This window comes from Neomonachus schauinslandi, chromosome 1 (genome assembly GCF_002201575.2).
Source record: "Neomonachus schauinslandi chromosome 1, ASM220157v2, whole genome shotgun sequence".
NCBI lineage: Eukaryota > Metazoa > Chordata > Mammalia > Carnivora > Phocidae > Neomonachus > Neomonachus schauinslandi.
The window spans coordinates 123925029-123947880 of record NC_058403.1 but is presented as its reverse complement, the minus strand read 5'-3'; the positions used below and the strand labels follow the sequence as shown (position 1 = coordinate 123947880).

The 22852-nt window shown below is 46.6% G+C and overlaps 1 protein-coding gene across 1 annotated transcript in view; it reads left to right on the top strand.

The window, feature by feature from the left end:
• Positions 1-22852, top strand: part of EPHB1 (EPH receptor B1) — a 416084-nt gene that overhangs the window by 315998 nt on the left and 77234 nt on the right. The window contains exons 6-9 of the mRNA XM_044915538.1: positions 6979-7103; positions 16160-16322; positions 19904-20012; positions 20857-20921. Coding sequence (XP_044771473.1) covers positions 6979-7103; positions 16160-16322; positions 19904-20012; positions 20857-20921 — 462 coding nt within the window. The remainder of the gene's footprint in view (positions 1-6978; positions 7104-16159; positions 16323-19903; positions 20013-20856; positions 20922-22852) is intronic.

Sequence of the window (22852 nt, the reverse complement as noted above, 5' to 3'; positions counted from 1 at the left end):
TCCTCACCCTGCCTTGTTTTCCTCATAGCTGGGATCTGTGGTATACAGATTGCGGGTGGTTAGCCCAAGAATAATTTGGCTGGGAAATGCTATTCTAGAAAGAATAGAAGAGGTTAGCATTACTATGTAATCCAGCAATTTTACAATGAGATATACACCCAAGAAAAATGCAAACATAGGTCCGCACAGAAACTTGTACATGAATGTTCCTAGCAACATTATTCACAACAGCCAAAATGTATAAACAACCCAAATGTCCATTGGCTGATGGATATTTCTCCTAGAAAAAGCAATGCCCAGGAAGGTAGAAGAGTTTACTAAGCCTTGAGGCACACTGTTCAATGTGGTGCAGCAACATCTCTCTGAGGGGTCACTGTGAGGACCTTCCCTCTGCCACACACGACACAGAAGGGCCAGGGAGTACTCCCTACACCTGCCCAGCATGAGTTATCATGGGCAAAGCAGATGGGTTCTTTCTATGGGCGTCCTTGGAAAATTCACATAGGAAAGTCCCCTTAAGTGGAGAGGTCATTTATCTTCTAGGAGACTTACAAGGGCTGTCACCTGAGCCAAGGTGAAGGGGACTCAGCTGTGACCTGCACCCCAGCTCCTAAGGTGGATGAGAAGTGGCCTCAGAACAAGGCTGTCCCTGGTACAGTTTCTACCTGCAGAAGCAGCACTGTTTTCCCTTTAGATGAAATCTGCCAAAATTTGAAATCCAAGTTTCATATTTTTTATAAACTCTTCAGGCATTTTACTCTAATAGATCAACTTAATTTTGAATGTGTGTATGTGTTGCTACTATTTTTCTTTAAAACTACTTTAAGTACTTTTGATGTCTTAAATAAAATATTTTAATACAGTAAACTGTTATATTATTTATTATATCCCCAAATGGATTATGGTTAAAGCTGTTGAAAGAATTATTTTGACACAAAAATCAGTTAACACATTAGAAGGCAATTTTTAATAAGCAAAGATAATGCATTAGAACTCAGTAATTGTCCTAGAAAAAAAGCATCAACCTATTCTCATATTTTGGGATTTGAGATGCTTAATTGTTGGGGGGGGGGTGGAAATGCTCTTATTAAATAAGGAATAAATGAGTAAGAGGAAAACTTCGAATATGATTGAGTCAGTAACTAAATTAAAGGGTCAAAGAATGTCATAAACATAAAATATATGGTCCAGGTGAACCTGAGATATGATGGCAAGGTTTCCATACATGAAAACTTGAGGTTCTGGATTTTGGGTTAACTCCTGAGATTCACACCACCCTCCCAGACCACAAGCAACCCTATGATCTCCTTTGGAGCCCTCCTTACAAATGGAGGGCTGGGTGGTGTCTGGCCATGGCTAGCCCCAAGGCCATGGGCAGTGGTAACCCGTGACCAGTTTGGGCCCACGTTTGCCTCATGTCACCTGTGAATTCTTTCATAACTTGCAGCCGGGGCCATCCTGTCCCAGCAATTTATCCACATCTCATTTGTCAGCTCAGGCGAGAACATTCTGTACACTTTCTCTGCTATATGTGATATACTATCTTAGGTCTGCCTGCTTCAAAAGCAATTTGGGAGTATGATCTCCCCCCAAAGCCTTCCTTGGCGAAAAAAAGACAGTGACTCACTGACTCAGTCCATCTTTGCATTTTCTCCATCCCTGGGCCCCTTGACTGACCAGTGGAGGTTAAGTCTCTGGCTATTTCTGACACATTTAAAGGGCCTCTTATTATTGGCAGTAGTCTCTCTTATCAGACACTCCTGGTGCTGGTTCTTTTTGAACCCAGCTGATTTTACCTCAGTGCTTGACAGGACACTTTGCATTGCCTCCCCACTCTTTTCTTTGCATCCTGACTTCTTATCAGGTCCAGCCTCTATTGTGCTAAGGAGTACAGGGCAATTTTGATCCTATTTGGGGCTTTGGAGCATCTTCTCTTTAGGACAAACACATCCTTCTTGAGCCCTCAGTGCCTTTTTTCCCCAAACAGCCCCTAAGCTAATTCTTTATTCTTACTCTTTCTAAAAGACGGTCCGTATTTATTTCTTTGCTAAATTTTAATAATTTTTTGAACTCTTTATTTTCATTTTCTTCTCTCCATAGAATGTTTAATTTAGTCAAAAGAGATCTTGTGAGGGAGACACTCTTTAAGAATTCAGTCAAACTATTCCTTCATCTGAGGATGCAAGTTTATGAAGAAAAGACAACGAGCCAGGACTTACTGTTGAAACCAGCATATTCAGGGTTTATGGGGGCTGCTGCTTTGAATTAGTCTTCCCATCCCTCTTTAATCTGCCTTAGTTTTGCTAGGAGAAGGTGGTGTTTGCGTGGATATCTGAGCTCATTTTTTATTTTCTCTTTTGTTGGAAGGTTTCATAACGTAAAAACCAGATTTAGAGGTGGCATTTGCACTTGGAGAAGGAAAAAAAAAACAAATTTGTCACCCACAAAAACCAAATTGGTGATCACCAATGTCAGAGTACCAAATGTAAGCTGCCCTTGATTTTCAGGGAGGAAGAGTAATACTCTTTTACTCTTCCATGTGCTAAATCCCATCTCAATTAAAACATAAGACATTTAGAGTGACCTGAGTGAGGATAAACAGCCTGCAAGGGGGCCTATGAATATCTGTCATCACCATAAATCTGAGCAGTGTGGGCAGTGGTGACCCTTACCCTCTGGCAGCTTCTCCCGGATCCGCGTGCTGATTGGCTGCTCGGAGGGCTTTGCCATCTGTGTAACAGGGGTGTTCTTCTCAGATTTGGCTCTGGATTGCTTCTGGATCACCCTGCCCTATGATTGCCTCTTTACCACCTAACCCCAGCTAGATACCAGGGATCTTCAGGGCAGTGCTGTGACTTTTTTTACACATCCTTCCATCCCCATTGATTAGAGCAAGTGCCTGGCACAATGGCTGGCAAATATGTTGAGTCCTGAATGATGGTTTTCCAGGGATTAAAGGCAAAGAAAAGAACCAAGTCCATCGAAATCCTCAGGCCGTTAGGGTTAATCTTTCCATTTTTAACCCATGGTGCTTTAGCTCTCCAGGGAGAGGAGGATCCTGAAAACCTACATGGCACTGACGTGGTTGGCGACATGTAAATGATGTTTCCATGCAGGCTGGAGGGCAGCATGGAGCTGGGCAACGAGTGTATAGCGGGGGTGGGGGAAGCAGGCTTCCCCGGACCGCCTGTGTTGGTGGGCCCACTGTGATCCCCCCGTGATCTGGCCTGAATCCAGAAACTACCCCGCCTTCCTCCTTTCCCTGACTCTGCCCAGTGCACTCACGGTCAGGAATGCCGCCCATGAGCCATCCCCACTTAAGCATCCAGCCTGTGGCTAACTCCGAGCTCAGTTCCTGGTTTCCTTTTACATAACTTAGCAGCGCTTCACACATTCTGTCCTCCTGCGGACACTCACTGCCACTTGACTTCTAGGTAATCACACTCCCCTGCATCTTGCCATCTCATTAGCCTTGCTTCTCCAGCCCCTTGGCAGTTTCTCCTCCTCTCCTGAATCTTAGACCATATATTCTCTTCTCATTCCCGCGAGGATCTCTATCTGTTCTGCAGCTTTCGGTATCTCTGAATACTGATGGCTCTCCACCGATATCTCCAGTCTGGACCTCCTATCCGTGCATTTGCCTACTCAGACAGCTTCTACTTTGTCTTGCCGTGTCTCAGTTCATGGCAGCCCCATTCTTCCAAATGCCCAGGACAAAAACCTTGGAGGCATCTGGGCTCTTCTGTTTCTTCCCCATCCCACATCCAGTGAGATGTCCTAAATCTATTCAGAATCTGACCACCCCCATTCTCACCACCTCCACCGCTCTGAACCTGGTCCGAGTAGCCACAGTCTCATAGCTGGATCATTGCAATAGTGTGAAGCTAGAGCTTTCAGCTTTGGCACAGCCCCTGCATTCTATTTGTGACGCAGCAGAGGGTGATGCTGTTAACGTGCAAGTCAGATTATGTCCCTCCTCTGGTCACCACCGTCCCGTGGCTCTCCCTCTCACTCAGGGTAGAAGCCATCATCTGTGGCCTTGTCTCCGCTCCAGTCCCACTGGCTCTTCACTGCTTGTCTGGAACGCCAGGCTGCTCCCAGGTTTAAACCGTTGCCCTGGCCCTTCCCTCTCAAATGTTCTTCTCCCAGGTGTCCGCGTGGCTCCGTCCCCTGCTTCAACCCCATGCTTCTGCACCTACTTCTCAGGCAAGGCCTTGCTGACGTGGTGATTTCAAACTACAGCCTTCTCCCAGCCAGCCTCCTACACTTCGGCATTCTCTGTCCCTTCTCCTCTGCTCCATTTCTTCCTGTTGTTACTTAATATTTTAACATCCCTTGTGATTGATTGATTACATCTGGCCTCTGAATCCCTCCACTAGCAAATAAACTCCATGAGGGCAGGAAATTTTCTTTCATTCGCTATGGAATCTCTAGAACCCAGAACGGTGACTGGCACAGGGCAGATGCTCCGTGAACATTTGTTTAATTAGTTCATTAATGGACCTGGGCCATGCTGCTAAGTTAGGAGAAAGAGAAGGTGCATTTGATAGTTGAATCAGGATCAAAAATTATTTCAGTTTACCAGATTCATAGGCCAAATGTTATACCATAAAGGTAGAAACATACACGTAAATCCCCGTAGTCAAAGCCAAAAGCAAACTCTACAAACAAAAAAGGAGGAGCTCACCATGAGAAAACCTAAAGGTTATATTTGACAGTGATTTCACAATCGAATGGCAGGGACATGTTTTTGATGCAAAAAAGGCTGATGGTCACATTAACAGATGCATGGTACACAGATCATGGAAGATATTAGTTTTACCCTAATCTTTGATGCTTAACCAGCAGTGGGAGAATTGGATTTACTTCTGGGCCACATGCCTAAAAAGACAACATGAGCCCCATTTGGAAAGGAGCCACCTCAGGTGACATCATGTCATGGGAGAAATGTTCATAGTATCTGGCCATTCTTGTCAGTAGGAAAAACTCAGGGAAGACCTAACTAGTTTCTTTAGCTATTTGACAAGCCATTCTGTGGAAGAAGGAACATTCTATATTACTTTAGTCAGTGGAACTGAGACCATCGAGAAGAAGACAAATTTCAGATAAGGATAGGAAGACATGCAAATTGGTGAGAGCTACCCAAGGATGAAGCCACAGCTCCCAGAGGCAGTGAGCATCTCATCCCTGGGGACACAGCAGGGCCCAGCAGAGAATCCGTGACAGGGGGATTCAGGACTGCATAAAATCAGGTCCTCCATGAAGTAGATGCCAAGGTAGGCTTATAGGTGCCAGAGATCGGAGAAATGGGAGGGGAGGCCAGAGGAAGCCGGGAGAGCCATCAGATCACAATGAAGGAGAGGGCAGGAAGGAGAATTAGATGGGAAGACTCTTAGACTGCCATGCTGTACAAAGAAGCATTGGGGAGTCCAATGGGGAGTCCTCGGGCGAAAGCTGCCCAGCAGAAGAGTCAGGAATGGGTCTTTCGAAGCATCCTCATTGCTCTCAGTCAGTGACTGGAAGCAACCTGTGGGAGACGGGGTGCTGTGTGGATGCGGTAAGTGTTTTTGGAGTGCAGCAGGGGGGGCCATGAGTCAACCACGCTCCCAGGGGTGGGAGCTCTGACAGGTGCGTTTTCGGGGCCACCTCAAGGTCCCCTAATGGGAACTGAGCAGGGTCCTGGGTGGACTCTCTGATTTTAAGCCCTCCTAACACTGTGTCTCACACTGTGCTCTCTTGTGGCTCCCGGGACTGTGGACATCTTCACGACAAGTGCTCTGCAGCCCCATCCCCGGCCTACATGTCCTCAGTGCTCCCTGAGAGCCCAGCGAGCAGAGAGCACAGAGCGCAGCGACCCCCGCGTCCAGGCCCGCAGCCACGCTCTGGAGGGGGATCCGTTAACTTAAAGTGAGGCTAGTAAATGCCACTCCACCACAGTCCCCCGAGAAACCCGTGTGAAGTGGGGTTCACGTGAGGAAATGCCCTTCATAGCTACAGAAGTGCCAGGACTAAACGGAACAGCCCCTGAGCAGAGCGCAGACTGAAGCCTCATCCATTACCTGCCTCTTCCCCTAGAAAGATAACCCTCATTTGTTATTTCCAGACTGTTTTCATTTTACTTACACAGTATGAAAAGCGTCGAACTGGGAAATAAATAATATTATTTCCAAACAGAAATTTTGGAATCGCTTCACAGATTTTGGAATTATTGTCCTGTTTTCCAAATGTTTGGTTTGTGTATCATTTCTTCATTTATACTTGTGGGCTCTTTATTGCAAATGTCCTCATTTGGAAAACTCTGACAAAAGTCTGAATGAACTCGGTTGTTGGTCTGTGTTCATGTCTTTTTGAGAGATGCCTCCTCCCTTTCTTTTGAAGTGCAGCAAAATCCTGCATGCAGTTTCAGAAAGAGATGTTTGCTAGAACGTTCCTTTCTATTGCAGTAATTCTGCACTGACCAGTTCTACTCTCTCATTAGCATCCCTCTCTCCAGGTGATCTCTTCTCTATAGTAGCTCTGCCAATTAATGCGAGACTGAGATTCCTTCACCACCTTCTGTTCAAAAACATTCCCTTGTCCCTCTTGTCCCAGTGTTGGAAGCCTAGACTTGTCCTGGTTGTCACCCCCTCCCTAAATGGCTCCAGCTTCCCCAGGCCACACTGTTTTCATGGGATTCCTCCAGCCATCTCTTTTTGGTCAAGCCTTTCTCTTCCCCATGCAAAAAACACCATGTCCATTCCAGCCCTGCCCTCATATATGTCCCCCTGTCCTAAAGTATCACCTTTTCTCCTCTTTGTTATCCATACTCCATTCATTATGCAAAACCCACAGGAAGTTCTGCACATCAGCTCTGCTTGTGAGAAAGAAAGGGTGGGTTCAAACCCAGAGACACTTATCTCTTCATTTATCTCTGAAAGATGACACTTGTCATGTAATTGGGGGTCTGTTCACCTGCCCTGTCTTTTCCTCTCTCCACAGCCCCTTCCACTGTTCCCATCATGCACCAGGTCAGTGCCACCATGAGGAGCATCACCTTGTCATGGCCACAGCCAGAGCAGCCCAATGGCATTATCCTGGACTATGAGATCCGGTACTATGAGAAGGTGAGCCAGCTCTGCCCACAGGCTTGCAAGACACAGGGCCAGCTACTGTTCAGTGGAGGGTGGCCCACTGAGGGTACAAGTGGGCGGGCTGGAGGAAGTCCTGAGGGAGGGAGGCCAGAGGCTCCTTGGGAGAGTTTGTTGGGTCTCCCTTGACAAAACTTTCCAAAGTCCGGACACTTTCTGTACCAACTGAAGAGAGAATCTACCAGCCTACCACCCTGCTGTCTGAATGGCTCGGTGAGCTGGTATGGGCAGGCCCAATCCCATTTTCCCAGTCATGTGTTTGCTATACCAATGTAGATGCCACAAAACTGCCAGGTGTCCCCTGAGCTTCCCAAAGATTTTGTGGTTTTGTACCAGTGTTTTCCAAAGTGTTTGATCGTGTTCTTCCAATATAAATTTGTTTATTTATAAATCATATGCTTCTACTACCGTGCTAGTATATTTGTAGAGATTAAAAACACGTAAATGGAATTTGAAAGATGAGGTCAAAATTATTAGAAATAGAACTTTGTGTTTTATCTACTGACTTTCTTTAGCAGCTGTTCCTGGGGCCTGCTGCTGGGCACATGCTGCCAAGAGAAGGGAGATGGTGCCCTGTAGAGCTGGTCCCCTTGGTCTCTGGGTGGGGGGTGGGGAGCACCATGTTAAACTGTAGCATTTGCAAAATCTGAAGAAAATACCGACCCAACACATTTTTTGTAAAAACACCAGATTCATTTACTTGTTCTGTGAGTACTTGCTATTTGGCAAGTACTACTCTAGGATCTATTAACGATCTAAATAAACAAAGATTCCTGCCCTCACGGGGCTGACTTTCTGATGGAAGGAGACAGAAAATGAACACAATAAATAAAGAGATCACATAGTATGTTAGAAAATGAATCATGCAAAGGAAAATAGAAAAGGCAGAGAATGGTAAATGGGATCAAGAGGGTCAGGATTGGGGGAGGAGCAGGTTGCAGAATTAAATAGAACGGTAAAGGTAGACCTCTTGGAGCAGATAGGTTCCAAGTAAAGACTTGAAAGAGGTGGGGTTAACTAAGGTCAGGAACACGGCAGGGATGTCCACTATCACCACTGCTATTCAACATAGTATTATAAGTTCTAGCCACAGCAATCAGACAACAAAAAGAAATAAAAGGCATCCAAATCGGCAAAGAAGTCAAACTCTCACTCTTTGCAGATGATATGATACTTTATGTGGAAAACCCAAAAGACTCCACCCCAAAACTGCTAGAACTCATACAGGAATTCAGTAAAGTGGCAGGATATAAAATCAATGCACAGAAATCAGTGGCATTCTTATACACCAACAACAAGACAGAAGAAAGAGAAATTAAGGAGTCGATCCCATTTACAATTGCACCCAAAACCATAAGATACCTAGAAATAAATCTAACCAAAGAGGCAAAGAATCTGTACTCAGAAAACTATAAAATACTCATGAAAGAAATTGAGGAAGACACAAAGAAATGGAAAAACATTCCATGCTCATGGATTGGAAGAACAAATATTGTGAAGATGTCAATGCTACCTAGAGCAATCTACACATTCAATGCAATCCCTATCAAAATACCATCAACTTTTTTCAAAGAAATGGAACAAATAATCCTAAAATTTGTATGGAACCAGAAAAGACCCCGAATAGCCAGATGAATATTGAAAAAGAAAAGCAAAGCTGGTGGCATCACAATTCCAGACTTCCATCTCTATTACAAAGCTGTCATCATCAAGACAGTATGGTATTGGCACAAAAACACATAGATCAATGGAACAGAATAGAGAGCCCAGAAATGGACCCTCAACTCTATGGTCAACTAATCTTCGACAAAGCAGGAAAGAATGTCCAATGGAACAAAGACAGTCTCTTCAACAAATGGTGTTGGGAAAATTGGAGAGCCACATGCAGAAGAATGAAACTGAACCATTTCCTTACACCACACACAAAAGTAGACTCAAAATGGTTAAAAGACCTCAATGTGAGACAGGAGTCCATCAGAATCCTAAAGGAGAACACAGGCAGCAACCTCTTCGACCTCAGCCACAGCAACTTCTTCCTAGAAACATCGCCAAAGGCAAAGGAAGCAAGGGCAAAAATGAACTATTGGGACTTCATCAAGATAAAAAGCTTTTGCATAGCAAAAGAAACAGTCAGCAAAACCAAAAGACGACAGAATGGGAGAAGATATTTGCAAATGACATATCAGATAAAGGGCTAGTATCCAAAATCTATAAAGAACTTTTCAAACTCAACACCCAAAGAACAAATAATCCCATCAAGAAATGGGCAGAAGACATGAACAGACATTTTTCCAAAGAAGACATCCAAATGGTCAACAGACACATGAAAAAGTGCTCAACATCGCTCGGCATCAGGGAAATCCAAATCAAAACCTCAATGAGATATCACCTCACACCAGTCAGAATGGCTAAAATTAACAAGTCAGGAAACGACAGATGTCGGCTGGGATGCGGAGAAAGGGGAACCCTCCTACACTGTTGGTGGGAATGCAAGCTGGTGCAGCCACTCTGGAAAATAGTATGGAGGTTCCTCAAAAAGTTGAAAATAGAGCTACAATACTATCCAGCAATTGCACTACTGGGTATTTACCCCAAAGATACAAACGTAGGGATCTAAAGGGGTACGTGCACCCCGATGCTTATAGCAGCAATGTCCACAATAGCCAAACTGTGGAAAGAGCCAAGATGTCCATCGACAGATGAATGGATAAAGAAGATGTGGTATATATATACAATGGAATATTATGCAGCCATCAAAAGGAATGAAATCTTGCCATTTGTAATGACGTGGATGGAACTGGAGGGTATTATGCTCAGCGAAATAAGTAAATCAGAGAAAGACATTTATCATATGACCTCACTAATATGAGGAATTCTTAATCTCAGGAAACAAACTGAGGGTTGCTGGAGTGGTGGGGGGTGGAGGGATGGGGTGGCTGGGTAATAGACATTGGGGAGGGTATGTGCTATGGCGAGCGCTGTGAATTGTGTAAGACTGTTGAATCACAGACCTGTACCTTTGAAACAAATAATACATTATATGTTAAAAAAAAAAAGAAGAAGAAGAAGATAGCAGGAGGGGAAGAATGAAGGGGGGGAAATCGGAAGGGGAGACGAACCATGAGAGACTATGGACTCTGAAAAACAAACTGAGGGTTCTGGGGGTGGGGTGGGGAGTTGGGTTAGTCTGGTGATGGGTATTAAAGAGGACACGTACTGCATGGAGCACTGGGTGTCATACGCAAACAATGAATCATGGAACACTACATCAAAAACTAATGATGTAATGTATGGTGATTAACATAACATAATAATAAAATAAATAATTAATTAATTAAAAAAAAAAGAAAGAGGTGAGGTTATTGTGAAGCAGGGGAGAGAGAGGCAACTGCCTATGCAAAGGCCCTGAGGCAAGGTCATGACTAGAGACTCTAGGAGCAGGAAGAAGACCAGCATGACTGGAGTGGTACAAGCAATGGGAAAGTAGCAGGCAGGTGAGAGAGGTAACCAGGGGAGGTGATCATGCTGGACCTTAGAACTTCAGCTTTCCCACTGAGTGAGATCCATAGCAGGGTTAGCAGCAGAGGAGAGACAAAATCTGACTTCCATTTTAAGGGGATCATTCAGCTGTCCCATTAAAAACCAGCCTGCTAGATTACAATCAGCTAGAACAAGGATGATGGTGCCTTGATTGGGATGGGAGGAGATGGCCAGGGAAATAGTAAATTCCAGATACGGAAACCGAAGACAGCAGCAGGATTTCTAGCAGGTTGGACTTTGGATGTGGGAAGGTTTGTGCCTGGCCCAATAAGAAGAAGTCCCTAACCATCATTGACTTAGAAGGGGGCTTGCTGTGGTAGAGCTTGCTTGGGGTAAGGGAAGGGACAGAAGCTCAGCTCCATGTCTAAAACACCTTTGAGATCACCAAGGAGAGCAGGCAGCTAGATGTCCATGTCTGCCGTTCAGGAGAGAGGACCATCTTGGGACAAGTCCATCTGGCAGTTATCCGTATATAAATGGTATGAAAGCCCCAAGGCTGGCGGAATTATCCAGTGGGGCATGGGAAATAGGAAGAGGATCAGGGATGGAGGCCCACAGCCCTCCTGCATGGAGGTTGTGTTGAATAGTGGAACATGACTGCCTTGGGAAGCAGGACCCTAGCTCCCCAGCTCCTCGGCTATTTTTCCCTTTACATGCAGACCTCCTCCTTTGAAACACTGTAATTAACTTCAACTTCTGATGCTATGAAGGAAGCTTATTCTCCCATTTCAGACCACATCCCTACTTCTCAGTAATTTATACTAATTATTAACAAACACACATGCACCAGCAGCTCAATGCCTGAGGCAGCTTCCACACCTCAGTGAAGCATATTATTGTCCTCACTCCAGAGGATAGAATGCTTTCCTTGGGAACATGGAAGATTCTTTGCCAAAGCATTGGTTATCATTCAGTATGTTACTATGGAACTCTAGACTTCACTTAAGATCTGTTACATTGCCTGGACCATTTCTAATGCAAATAAAGAAAAAGACATTACCCTGTGAGGGTATTTTGCAATAACCACAGTGATCATAATCCATCGTATATTGATGGATTATGTGCCAGATATTAACAGATACATTAGCTCTGATCCTTAAAATAAATAAAAGAAAGATGTTTGCAAGCCAAGTATAATCAATTTATAGATGATGGCACTAAGTCTCAGGAAGGTCCAATGGCTTACCCATGACCATGAAGAATCAGAACTACAGACGTTGTTACTATATTCCAGTGGTGTAAACTTCTGAGCTCAGTGTGGAACTAGATAACAATCATGCTGACGCTGAAGATCTCAAAATGAATATGGCCTCTGAAATAAGAGAGTGCATCTTCATTTTAAATCCAAATGCTTCTAAGCAGAATGGTCTGCTTCCCTGCTCCACGAGGCCAGTGAATCCTGTCTTTAGAAGATGCAAACATGGGGACACCTGCGTGGCTCAGTCAGTTAAGCGTCTGCCTTCAGCTCAGGTCATGATCCCAGAGTCCTGGGATCGAGTCCACATTGGATTCCTTGCTCAGTGGGGAGCCTGCTTCTCCCTCTGCCTGCAGCTCCCCCTGCTTGTGCACTCTCTCTCTCTCTGTCTCTGACAAATAAATAAAATCTTAAAAAAAAAAAAAAAAAAGGAAGATGCAAACACGGGAGAACTGAGCCTGGTAGACATCCTGGATTCAATCCAAAGAAACAAAACCACAATTCCTCCATTCTGTGCCGCTTCCTCTAAGCCAGGAATCAGCAGAGTTTTTGCATAAAGGATCAGATAGGAAATATTTAAGTCTGTGGCCATACAGTGTCTGTCCCAACTACTCAACTTGAGGTGTTTTTTTTTTCTTTTAAAAAGGTTTTATTGTGATCTCTTCTTTTTACACCTAACAACTTTCCCCAAAGGGATGATACATAATCTTTATTCTAAAAGGACATATAGATGATGTACTGATAGCATCTGGCCAGGGGTATCATTGATTGTTTTAAGTAAAAATTAAGAACCTCTTTTTTTCTTTTTCATCCTTGGTGTTGATACCAGCCCAAATAAAGTTTCCAATAAAACTTTATTTACAAAACCAGGAGCTGGCCATGGACCATAGTTTTCCAACACCTGAAAACCCTCCCTGGGTCTCCTACCTCACATCCCCCTCTCAATCTGCACTTGGAACACCTTTTCATTTCAGCTCTATGAATAGAATCAATGAGGCTTTCGTCTCCTCCAACAGCTCATTAATAGAGAGCTCAGATGCCATCGAGCTGATGACACTCCCAGAGCCTCTCCATGTTCATCTCCTTCCCATTTTAATATGCTTCCATTCATCATTCTCTCTTGTTTACTGTCTTGTAGCACTTTTCACTCCTGGTGTCAGCGCTTGTAGGCAAACCATGGGAGGAGCATCTACATCTGCTCTCAGCTGTCTTCATGATTAAGCGTTCAGACGTTTACTTGCTCTTCATAATAACTGTCTGGGCCAGAATGGGCTGGGTTAGGCCTTGGGAATTTCTACCCTTCAAATTTTAGGATCATTTTCTCCTAGAAACTCTTTCAGACCTTGGCAGTATCTTGTGCTCGATCGATTGGTTCAAATAATTGTTCTGAAGTGTGGTGTTTATTCATTCATTTAGCACTGAATTGTTGAGCACCCAGGCGGTTTGGTGCCAGCCCTGTGCTGCATGTCAGGGATGGGAGCCATGGTCTCTGCCCTCAATAGCTAAGTGTCTACCTCTCACATGCTTATAAAATCAATCATGAGGCCAAAAAAAAAAAAGAAAGAAAAAAAAAAGCAAGCAACTGTGCTCTTCGCTCTCACTCATTTGTCTAAAGTTGATTAATGGTTTTGAAGGGAGCAAGGACAAATACTCATTTTAATCACTGAACTTCTTGAAGAATGTGTGGGCTATAAAGTGATTATGGGGTAATGTTTTGTCCCCACAATCCAAATAACCAATACACCAAAAGACAGTTTGCAGTAAAAGAGCTGCCTGGTCAGTGTTTTACTTCTTTCAAGCAGCACCTAATTCCACAGATTCCAGTAAAACCAGAGAATCCAGACAGATACCCACTACCAGGATTTTGTAGTGATGGGATTTTGTCCTAATTTGCAAGGTGATGAGGTGATTTTTATAGCTTCAGGTCTCAGATCTCCAGTGCGTTAAGATAGTAATGACCAAAGCTCCGGATGATATTCCTTCTGTAGTGGACAGCCTTCTTTCTGCTGGATCCTTGATTGGGGGTGGGCGAGGGGGGATCTTCCTTCTTTTTAAATAGATCAAATGATGGATGGGCAGTTCCTCCCCAGGAGTCTTTCCCAGAGGCCGATGGATAGCCCCTCCATGAGGACGAACATGTAACCTTCAACTGTCCCTTCGAGCTGGCCTCTAGCCTGTGGTCCCTTTAACCTACTTCTGAAGCCTTTGTCACCACCCATGTGTCACCACACTCCAGATAGGCCCATGGCTTGCAGGCTCCTGAATCTCTTTAGATCTTGGTTTCCACGTTCTGTTCAGTTCTCACTCTCCACATTTCTCCATGTGGCCAATTTCTTTCACCTGTCATGACTCAACCAATGTCACCCTCCCAATCTCCTTATCAGCCTGAGCTGGGTGACCTTCTGCTGTTCCCCCACAGCTCCCCCAAGCTGCCTTCTGCCAAGTCACTCAGTCAACACTACTGTCGGCGTCTGCTCATTTGCTGGTCTGTCCCACAAGATTTTGTGTCCTCAAGGAAAGGGGCCATGCCTTGGTCCCTGCAGCCCACGTATAGCTCCCTGTACATGCTAGTGTGTCATAAATGCAGCTGCCTGGCCCAATGATTGAGTGGATACACACCCTCCCCTTTGGAAAGTAGACGTTTACGTATTTTAAAACAATGGCTTTTTTTTTTTTTTTTTTTTTATCATTGCACTGTATTCTTTTGTCCTGGCTCAACTCCCCAAACTTCTGTGGCTTGTCTGAGGATGTGGCTTACGCACCTCTTGCCATCAACTTTCCCCTCATCTGTCACCATGCCTCTCGAACCACTGTGCCTAGAACTCATCACAGAGCCCCAGACATGCACATTGGACTTGGGAGCTTCCCTCTCAGTGACCCAAGCTCTTCATTTTCACTGATGTCCCCATTTTGCTCTAAGATTTATGGTAGAGACAGGGGCAGGCCCAGACTTGAAACTTTTGTTTGGAGATAATGCATAATCTCTAACATGTGCACGTGGAAATGACCAGAGGGCAGGCTGGTATATACGAGGGAGCTGAGGGTAAGGTATAATGATAAAGAACAGCAATGAAGAGAGTCCATGGAAAGCCTTCCTGGAAGAGGAGGCCTTAGAGGTGTGGGCATAGGGAACCTGCAGGGTACAGAGGAGCACTGGAGAGAGGTATTTCAGACTGGGAAAACAGCCTAAGCAAAGGCCCTGGGGCTGGAGGTGTTACTAGAGGGACAGCGAGGTGGCAAATTTGGGATGTGAGATTAGAATTGCTTCATTATGAAGGGCCTGCCAACCTAGATTTAAGAGTTCTGTTTTTATCTGGTAATAGCTTTAGGGAAGGTCAAAGATCTTTTTTAGAAAAGAAGTTGGGACTTGGTGGGGTGGGAGTAGCAGAAAAAATGGGAGGCTACAAAAGTGTAGGCACAAACCAAAGGTTTCATAAGATCAGCAGCAAAGAGGAAGCACCCTTGAAGGGCACCCACCACGGGCAGAGGAGTCAGAGGGACGAGAAACAGGAGCAAAATCTGTGCACGCCAGAGGACAGTCATGTGCGGATAACAGGGACTGTAGAAGACAGGGTGGAAGGTGCTGGAGAGAGTGATGGGGGCAGGGGGCTGACCCCTTGAATAGGTGAGAAGGGGCAGGGCCTGCTCTCCAGGGAGAAGGGACATGACCTCCTGATGCTGGTGGAGGGGGGCAACTGAAGGTTGCAAGCCAGACAGACAGAGACACAGGCCAAAGTGAAGGCAGAGCAGGCAAGGGAGATAGTCCAGAATGGCCTCAGGCTCTGTAGCAGAGTGGACACTAAGCCACTCAGCTAAGGATTAGGACTTGAGGGAGCTTAAGGTGTGATCTAGAACAGCCATGGTGAGGAGTGACCAGGAGATCTTGAGTGAGGAGAGAAAAGACGAGGCCTCAGTAGGAGCAAGACAAAGGGCAAATGTTGTCCAGTTTGCTTCCACTGACCTCAGAGACACCACAGGATTTTGCAAACCTGCACATGCTTTGTTATTCTATCAATGAACCCTGGAGCGGGAAGGGGCAGAGAATGACAATGAGCCTCCCAGCCAGGCTCTGAGAGCCCAGCCATTCGCTCAGAGCCTTCTTTTTTAGAGCACCGCCACCTCGTGACACAGAGCTGATTCTTCATTCCCTTGGTCCAGGCCAGACTGTCCCCCATTCAGAGGGGGGGCCCGGGGCCAGTGATGGCTTCCAACGGATGGGGCCTGGGTGCTCCAGGGTGGAGCAGGTGTGGATGAGGCACTCAGGAGCAGGCTGCAGACTGTTCTTGCTCTTTTTCAGGAGCACAATGAGTTCAACTCCTCCATGGCCAGGAGCCAGACCAACACGGCACGGATCGATGGCCTACGGCCCGGCATGGTGTACGTGGTGCAAGTGCGTGCCCGCACGGTGGCCGGCTACGGCAAGTTCAGCGGCAAGATGTGCTTCCAGACGCTGACGGATGGTAAGAGGCGGGCCAGTGAACTGCTACAGGGCCAGCGCTTGGGGGAGGGAAAGGAGACCCAGGAGGCTGCCCTCGGAGCCCCAAAGCCAACCTCTCGATGGAGTCCGGTGCCGTTCCCTTGCCTCCAGAGGGGCTGTGCACACTTGCGTGATTCACAAGGCAGGGCATCTGTCTGATGTCTGGCCTGTTTCTCTCCTAGCATCTCAGGGGTTTGCCTTCGAAGGGTCTCTGCACCACATGCAGGGAGGTCACGGCAGTGAGACCCACACGTATCTCGAGGGCCATGTGCCCTCCTGCCTCTGGATTAGGCCCAGTGCCTCCGCTGCTTTACCCTCACTCCCACTTCACCCCCTATTCTGGGGGACTGGGAGCTGAGCCTGATTGCATGAGCCAAGGTCTCCAGGAAGGAAACAGAGGGGCAACACTGGGGGTGCAGCAGTCCCTCGTACCCAGCATCTCAGCTTATTTGAAGCAACTTCTCATGGGACTCCAGTAGGTTCTGTTCATGTGTCACCAGAGATAAAAGACACTGTCTTCCAAACCGTCCCCAAGGCCAGAAAGTCTGTCACCCAAAATACTTCCACCTTTGGGCTTTGTTAGTTCCCTATTATAACGATCTCTCTCAGTCCTCGAGACCACCCTTTTGAATGGTTGTGAAAAATCTGATTTCCCTGGAGCCTGAGCATTGAGCATGGGGTACCTGCCTGTGCTCACTCACTCCCTTTGTCAGCCATTTACCATGGTGCATGCTTTTGTTTATCTACTTACTATCTATCTGTTTTATTTATTCATTCATGAGCTGTTGCCTGATAGTTTTCCAAATATCAGTATATTCTCACCCTCCTCAACTGAAAGCCTTTACTTTTTCACTTATTATTTACATTATATACAAAATAGTCTGCCCTTCCAGACATTTTATTTTAGGCCAACACTCTCTGACTAGGCACGTGATAGGACTTAAGGTTTTATATTGACTCCCATTACAATTTTTAACAATTTAAAAATTCACCAGAAACATTTTAAAAATCAGATAATTTCATATGAAAACCATAATGTGCTTTTTCTTGGGAAACATTGCAAAGAAGCTGATGCTGGTGGGCATTCTAGAGTGAGGGCTCTGCCCCTGAGCTGCGAGGGGGCTGCCCCCATGGAGGGTCTGCACCTTCCCGGTGATTTGTACCCAGATACTTTCACGTACCGTCTGGCTCCTGTAAGATTGGCGTTTGCAACCCATTTTGAGGGGTTTTTTTAGGTGAATCTTCACTCACATTTTGAGGATGGTGAGATGGGGTGGAAAGGCAAGCCAGTTTATTCAGATGAATAATGCTGCCCGTAAGAAAAGAACGCAGGCTGTCTCCTGTTCCTAAAGGACTCTGTCCCCTCTTTGCATCTCACTTACCATCTCGATTTATGGGCACTTTGCATCAGGAAGTACAGGATTAAAAACCCAAAACTCAGAATTCTCTGAGCCCTGGTCTCTTGGCAATTTTGCTAGACAAATCAAGAGGTAACAAATTTCTCCCAAGAAGACTATTCCTTTTACATTTGGCAGTTAAGTTTTATAAACCCAAGAGAGGCTAGATGTAAGAGAGTTTTGGTAAGTGGCCAAATTCAAGAGTATTTATCTTAATGACTGAGGTTCACACCTCGGTAGTAATTAAGTTCACTGAGGCATCGGGCCCTGTCTTCAGCACAAAGATGAGTCTGAAAGGTGATCAGTATAGGGTCATTGGAGCAAGGGGACTTGTGGAATTCTGCCCAGGGTCAAACACCAGGCAGGGAACCACCACATGGTGGCAGAGCCACAGTGTGCCTACTTTTGACTTACTTGCTTTTTTTTGGTAACCCATTCATAAAGTATGGTATTTGCCTGTTTATCAAACAGTCCAGGTGATTCTTAGGCTCCCTGGTGTTTGAGAATTATCCTTCAACTCTGTGAGCCAAAGAAGACACTTCTACAGATAAGGGTGTTGATTCTTGAAGGTTCTCACTCTTTAGAAATCAATTTTAAAGACTGAAGGTCACATTGCTTTATGCAGTTTTTAAGTTATAAAGATGTTTTTATGGACTCTTCACTGTGGTTCCTTGAATTTCCTTTTTTTCCCCCCCAAATTATTTTTTTTTAAAACGTGCGTGTTACGGAAAGCTCTCAGCTGAGGGAAAATGAAACTCTACCCTCAGTCTTTAAAATTGATATCTATGGAATGGTTGGCTTCAAGAACAACATCCTTGTCTTTGGAAGTCTCTTTCCCCACCCACCGAGTTGAAGAGTGGTTCTTAAACTTTGAGAAGCATGGGAATCACCTGGAGTATTTGGTAAACATGCAGATGTCCTGCTCTCCGCTCAGAGGTTCTGATTCAGTAGATCTGAGGAGGGGCCCAGAAATAGTCATGTTTAATCATCGGGCTTGGGTGATTCTGACGCAGGGCATGGGGAACTTCACTTCAAGAGCTATCGCTGTTAGGGTTGCCAGGTAAAATACAGGACGGCCAAATAAATTCGAATTTCAGACAAAGAACCAACAGTATTTAAGTCCAAGTATCTCCTGTGCAATGTTTGGGGCACACTTAGACTAAAGCATTACTCATTGTGTATCTGAAATTCAAATGTAACTGGTGGGCCCGTATTTTTATTTACCATATCTGGCAACCCTCACTGTAGTAGAACATATAAAGCTTGATCTCTATATGCCTCCATCCTGAGCACCAGGGGAAAGAATAACCACTGTGTCAGCCGGGCCAAGTGGTTTCTACAGATTAAGGCAAAGAGTATTAATATTTGGGGCACCGTGTGATAGTGCAGACATTGTGAAATGTGCCTCACATAATCTGATCATTTTATTAGTGCCTTTTTTTTTTTTTTTTTAGCAGAAAGGAGTCTGCGGGTCGGAGGGACTAAAGACTTTGTCCAAGAGCACAGGGCTGGCACAGGGGAAAGCCAGGCTTTGGGCGAGCTCTGTTGGCCTCTGTGACTCAGGGACTTCCCATCCACCTGCGTCACATAGCACAGTTCTGACCTTGGAAGAGGCCTTGACCCTGTTCTCCTTGAGTGGGAACTGTGGAGAGCTGGGCCATTTCCCGCCATTTCTTTATCCCCCACAGCACCTGGCGCAGGGCTGCCTGGCCGCAGATATTCTGGAAATACCTGCTCTGTGAATCCGTGCGCCCTGCTGCATTTCAACACCTTTGTGTTTTAGGAGATACTCCTGCAGTGGTTTTCAGTCTTCCCCTTAGACTTATCCTTAGCGTCACTGACCGGCCTTTGAGAGACCTTCCAAATGAGGGGATGTAGATTGGAATCACCTCTGCTGGGGGGACGGATGTCATCAGCATTTGGTTCCGAGCTTCTGTCACCACTGTTCCGTTTTTATTGTGGCTGTCATTTGGTTTTAGTCGTCTTTGTCTATTTGTGACTTGAAGATCACTCTTTGCTTCAGTTGGGCTCTGAAGCAGAGAAGCCATACTCCACATGTACAGGTATATATCTATATATATTTATAATGTCTTTGATGTCATGCACTGAGTCCCAGCGGTATGCAAAGGGCACACAGGAAGGACTCTAATGGCGCTTTGTCCCCTAGATGACTACAAGTCCGAGCTGAGGGAGCAGCTGCCCCTGATTGCTGGCTCGGCGGCCGCCGGGGTGGTGTTCGTGGTGTCGTTGGTGGCCATCTCCATCGTCTGCAGCAGGTAGGCTTTCCACTTCGGCTCCCCCCCTGCTCGCCTTGGGCCCAGGAGGCCCCTCTCCACGTGCAGGCCCCTCGACGGGGCCTAACCATTCACAGACATGCTGTGAAGCTCATGGTCATCCCTCCATCTCAATCCACGGGCAGCTTAGAATTTGCCAGATTATGTGTTTGCTCTGTGCCTGGGATAAAATCCTCCCTGAGAGCTGGGCGAGGCTGTGAGTAAATAGCATTTGTCTTCCAACCTCCTTTTATTCCCCCTCACTGTCAGACTGACAGTTCCCAAATTGCATTTGACCCACTGGAGCATCACCCCCCATACCGGCGTGGCCCATCCTCTGGTTAGAGAGCCAAAGCCCCCAGCAGAGGGCACAAGGCAGGCAAGGAGGAGGGGAGCCACGGAGGAAAACAGGAACTCCAAGTTCTGCAGAAGGGCGGGCCCTGAGGCCTTGTGAATTTTTAATACGGTTGCTACCGCCTTTGGGGGCTTAGCCCAGATTCTGCCGCGTGAAGCAGAGGAGTTGGCTTCTCCTGAGCTGTTCCGCGGTATAGCCAGCGTGCTGATGGCTGTCCTCAGCGGCTCTGCCCCCAACTCTGATGGGGGACCCACGGCCCCGCCTGGCCTCTGAAAGACCTTGACTTGAAAGCAGATCCGACTGCCCACAGTGGTGGTCAGGCCAGGAAACAGGACAGGAGCTAAATGTTAGAGTGAGAGCTGCCCGGTTCCCAGCCCCCGGGAGATGCCTGAGTGAGCGCCCATCGGGACAGGGGAGCTGGGCGGACATCGCTGGAGCGGAGCAGCGAGCATGAGCCCCAGCTGAAAGAGCTCCTCTTGCTTGCCTCCACAGGAAGCGGGCTTACAGCAAAGAGGCTGTGTACAGTGATAAGCTCCAGCATTACAGCACCGGCCGAGGTGAGTAGAAAGCACACAGCCCCTTCCTGGTAGACGAGGTGAGTGCTTGGAGGGCTCCCTATAGCCAGACTGGCCGGTCCCAACCACAGGACTTCTTCCAGCCCTAAGTGCCCCAGCAGTGGCCTCTCTCTGCAGGTTCCAACGGGCCTCAGGCTGCCTGCCCGCTCTGCTGTCTGCCCATAGTGGGCACTCATTGGGCGCCCGGCGGGTAGATTATCTTCCCCATTGATAAGCCCATACAGGACACAGAAAGCTGGGGAAAAGATTGGGTTTAGCAAGCCAATGAATCCTGAAATCAGACTCAGTGGGAAAAGATGGAGGGTTCTCTATTAACATCTTCTGTCTTATCTTATCCAATTGAGCGGCTGGGGAATGTGTTAACCAAATTCACAGATAAGCTAGAGAACATGAATGTAGGGAATTAAAAAGATAGCAGAGCCCAAGAGGCCAGCATGTTGGGATATCTCCCAAGTGTTTTCTTTTAAGCAGTACCTTCAAAAGTTTTTCTCACTCATTATCCTACCCATCTCTCTTTTTTTAAAACCTATATATAATATTTTTCTAACTAAAATTTCTCCTCCCCCACATACAGTGTAAAGTCCTATGTCGAAATGATTCTTTTATCTGTGTCCTTACAACATTGTGGGATCTGAACAAGGTCCCCTCTAGGTCAGTTGGGCCACTTCCCCACTTCCAGAAAGCTTAGATCCTCAGGCCATGTTCTCTTTCTAAATAACTCCTTTTGCATTCCGCAGATGCCCCCAGAAATGCATGGCAGCACTTTTGCACTGTGCTCTGTCGCAGGCTCCTTCTGGAAGCCTCATCTCACCTAAACCCCTGGTGCAATGCCAACCCCTTTCTTCCTGTTCACTCAACAGTGGGCATGGAAGACAGACCTCGTGGACACACACCCCCCCTCAGCATGCCTTCGGTTGGCAGTTCCTAGAGCGAACATTGGCTCAAAGGCAAAATTTCTTATGGACCAAACTCTTCCCTTCTCCAAGGTTCCCCAAGGCAGGAAAGTGAGGCCAGGAGCTTCACCCAGCAGGTCCACCTCAGAGAAGCCAGTGCAGGCTGGGACTGTATGCAGGCCACTCTATAGAAATGGCTTTGCTCTCGGGGTGGGGGAGGGGTGGGGGCGTTTCAACCAAAGACCAAGAAATGGCCAAGGGTTTGTAGAGGACGGAGCCCCAGGCGGCTGGTTGCTGTGCCCAGGCTGTTATTACTGGGAGGGAGGTGGGGGCTCGGTGTGGGCTGCGAGGCGCCGAGACTCTCCCACAGGGGTCCAGGGCAGCACAAACATGGTGGGGGATTGGGAGAGTGGTCCCCTTCTAAGACTATGGGCAAAGTTCCTGCAACACTCAGAATCCTATTTACCATCCTTCCTTCCCCTGTCCCGGCCACGCTGTCCTCCATTTTAACCAGTTGTAACTGGTTTCACAGGGGGAAACCTTACTGCATCCTCTCTCTGTCTCTGTGCCTCACTGCAAAACCTACAGATATGCTTACCTATTTTAACCTGTGCATTTGCCCTTCCAGGCAGGCTCTTAGCTTCCCCAGCTGATAAACAAAGACTTGGATTTATCTCTGATTCTCAAGTGAAGGTCCCCACCCCCCAAACCGAGCATCAGAATTACCTGAAGGGCTTTCTCTACCCCCCTGCTTCCCAGCTTCTGCCTCGGGATTCTGACATTGCCCCCACCCACCCCCTGCTCTGGGCTGACTCCCGGCCATATTAAGGGCCACTGTGAAGTCCATTTCAGATTTGGCATCCTGTGAGCTCTTTTGATGAAATATTTAGAGATGGCCATTTCTGCCTGAATGCAGAGGATGCAAAATCGGGTTCAAGAGGAGGAATGCCATTTTGGAGACTAGAGATGCCCTAGGGTGAGAATAGGGTGCCCTAAGAAGGTGCTCCCCTTTTTAAAAGG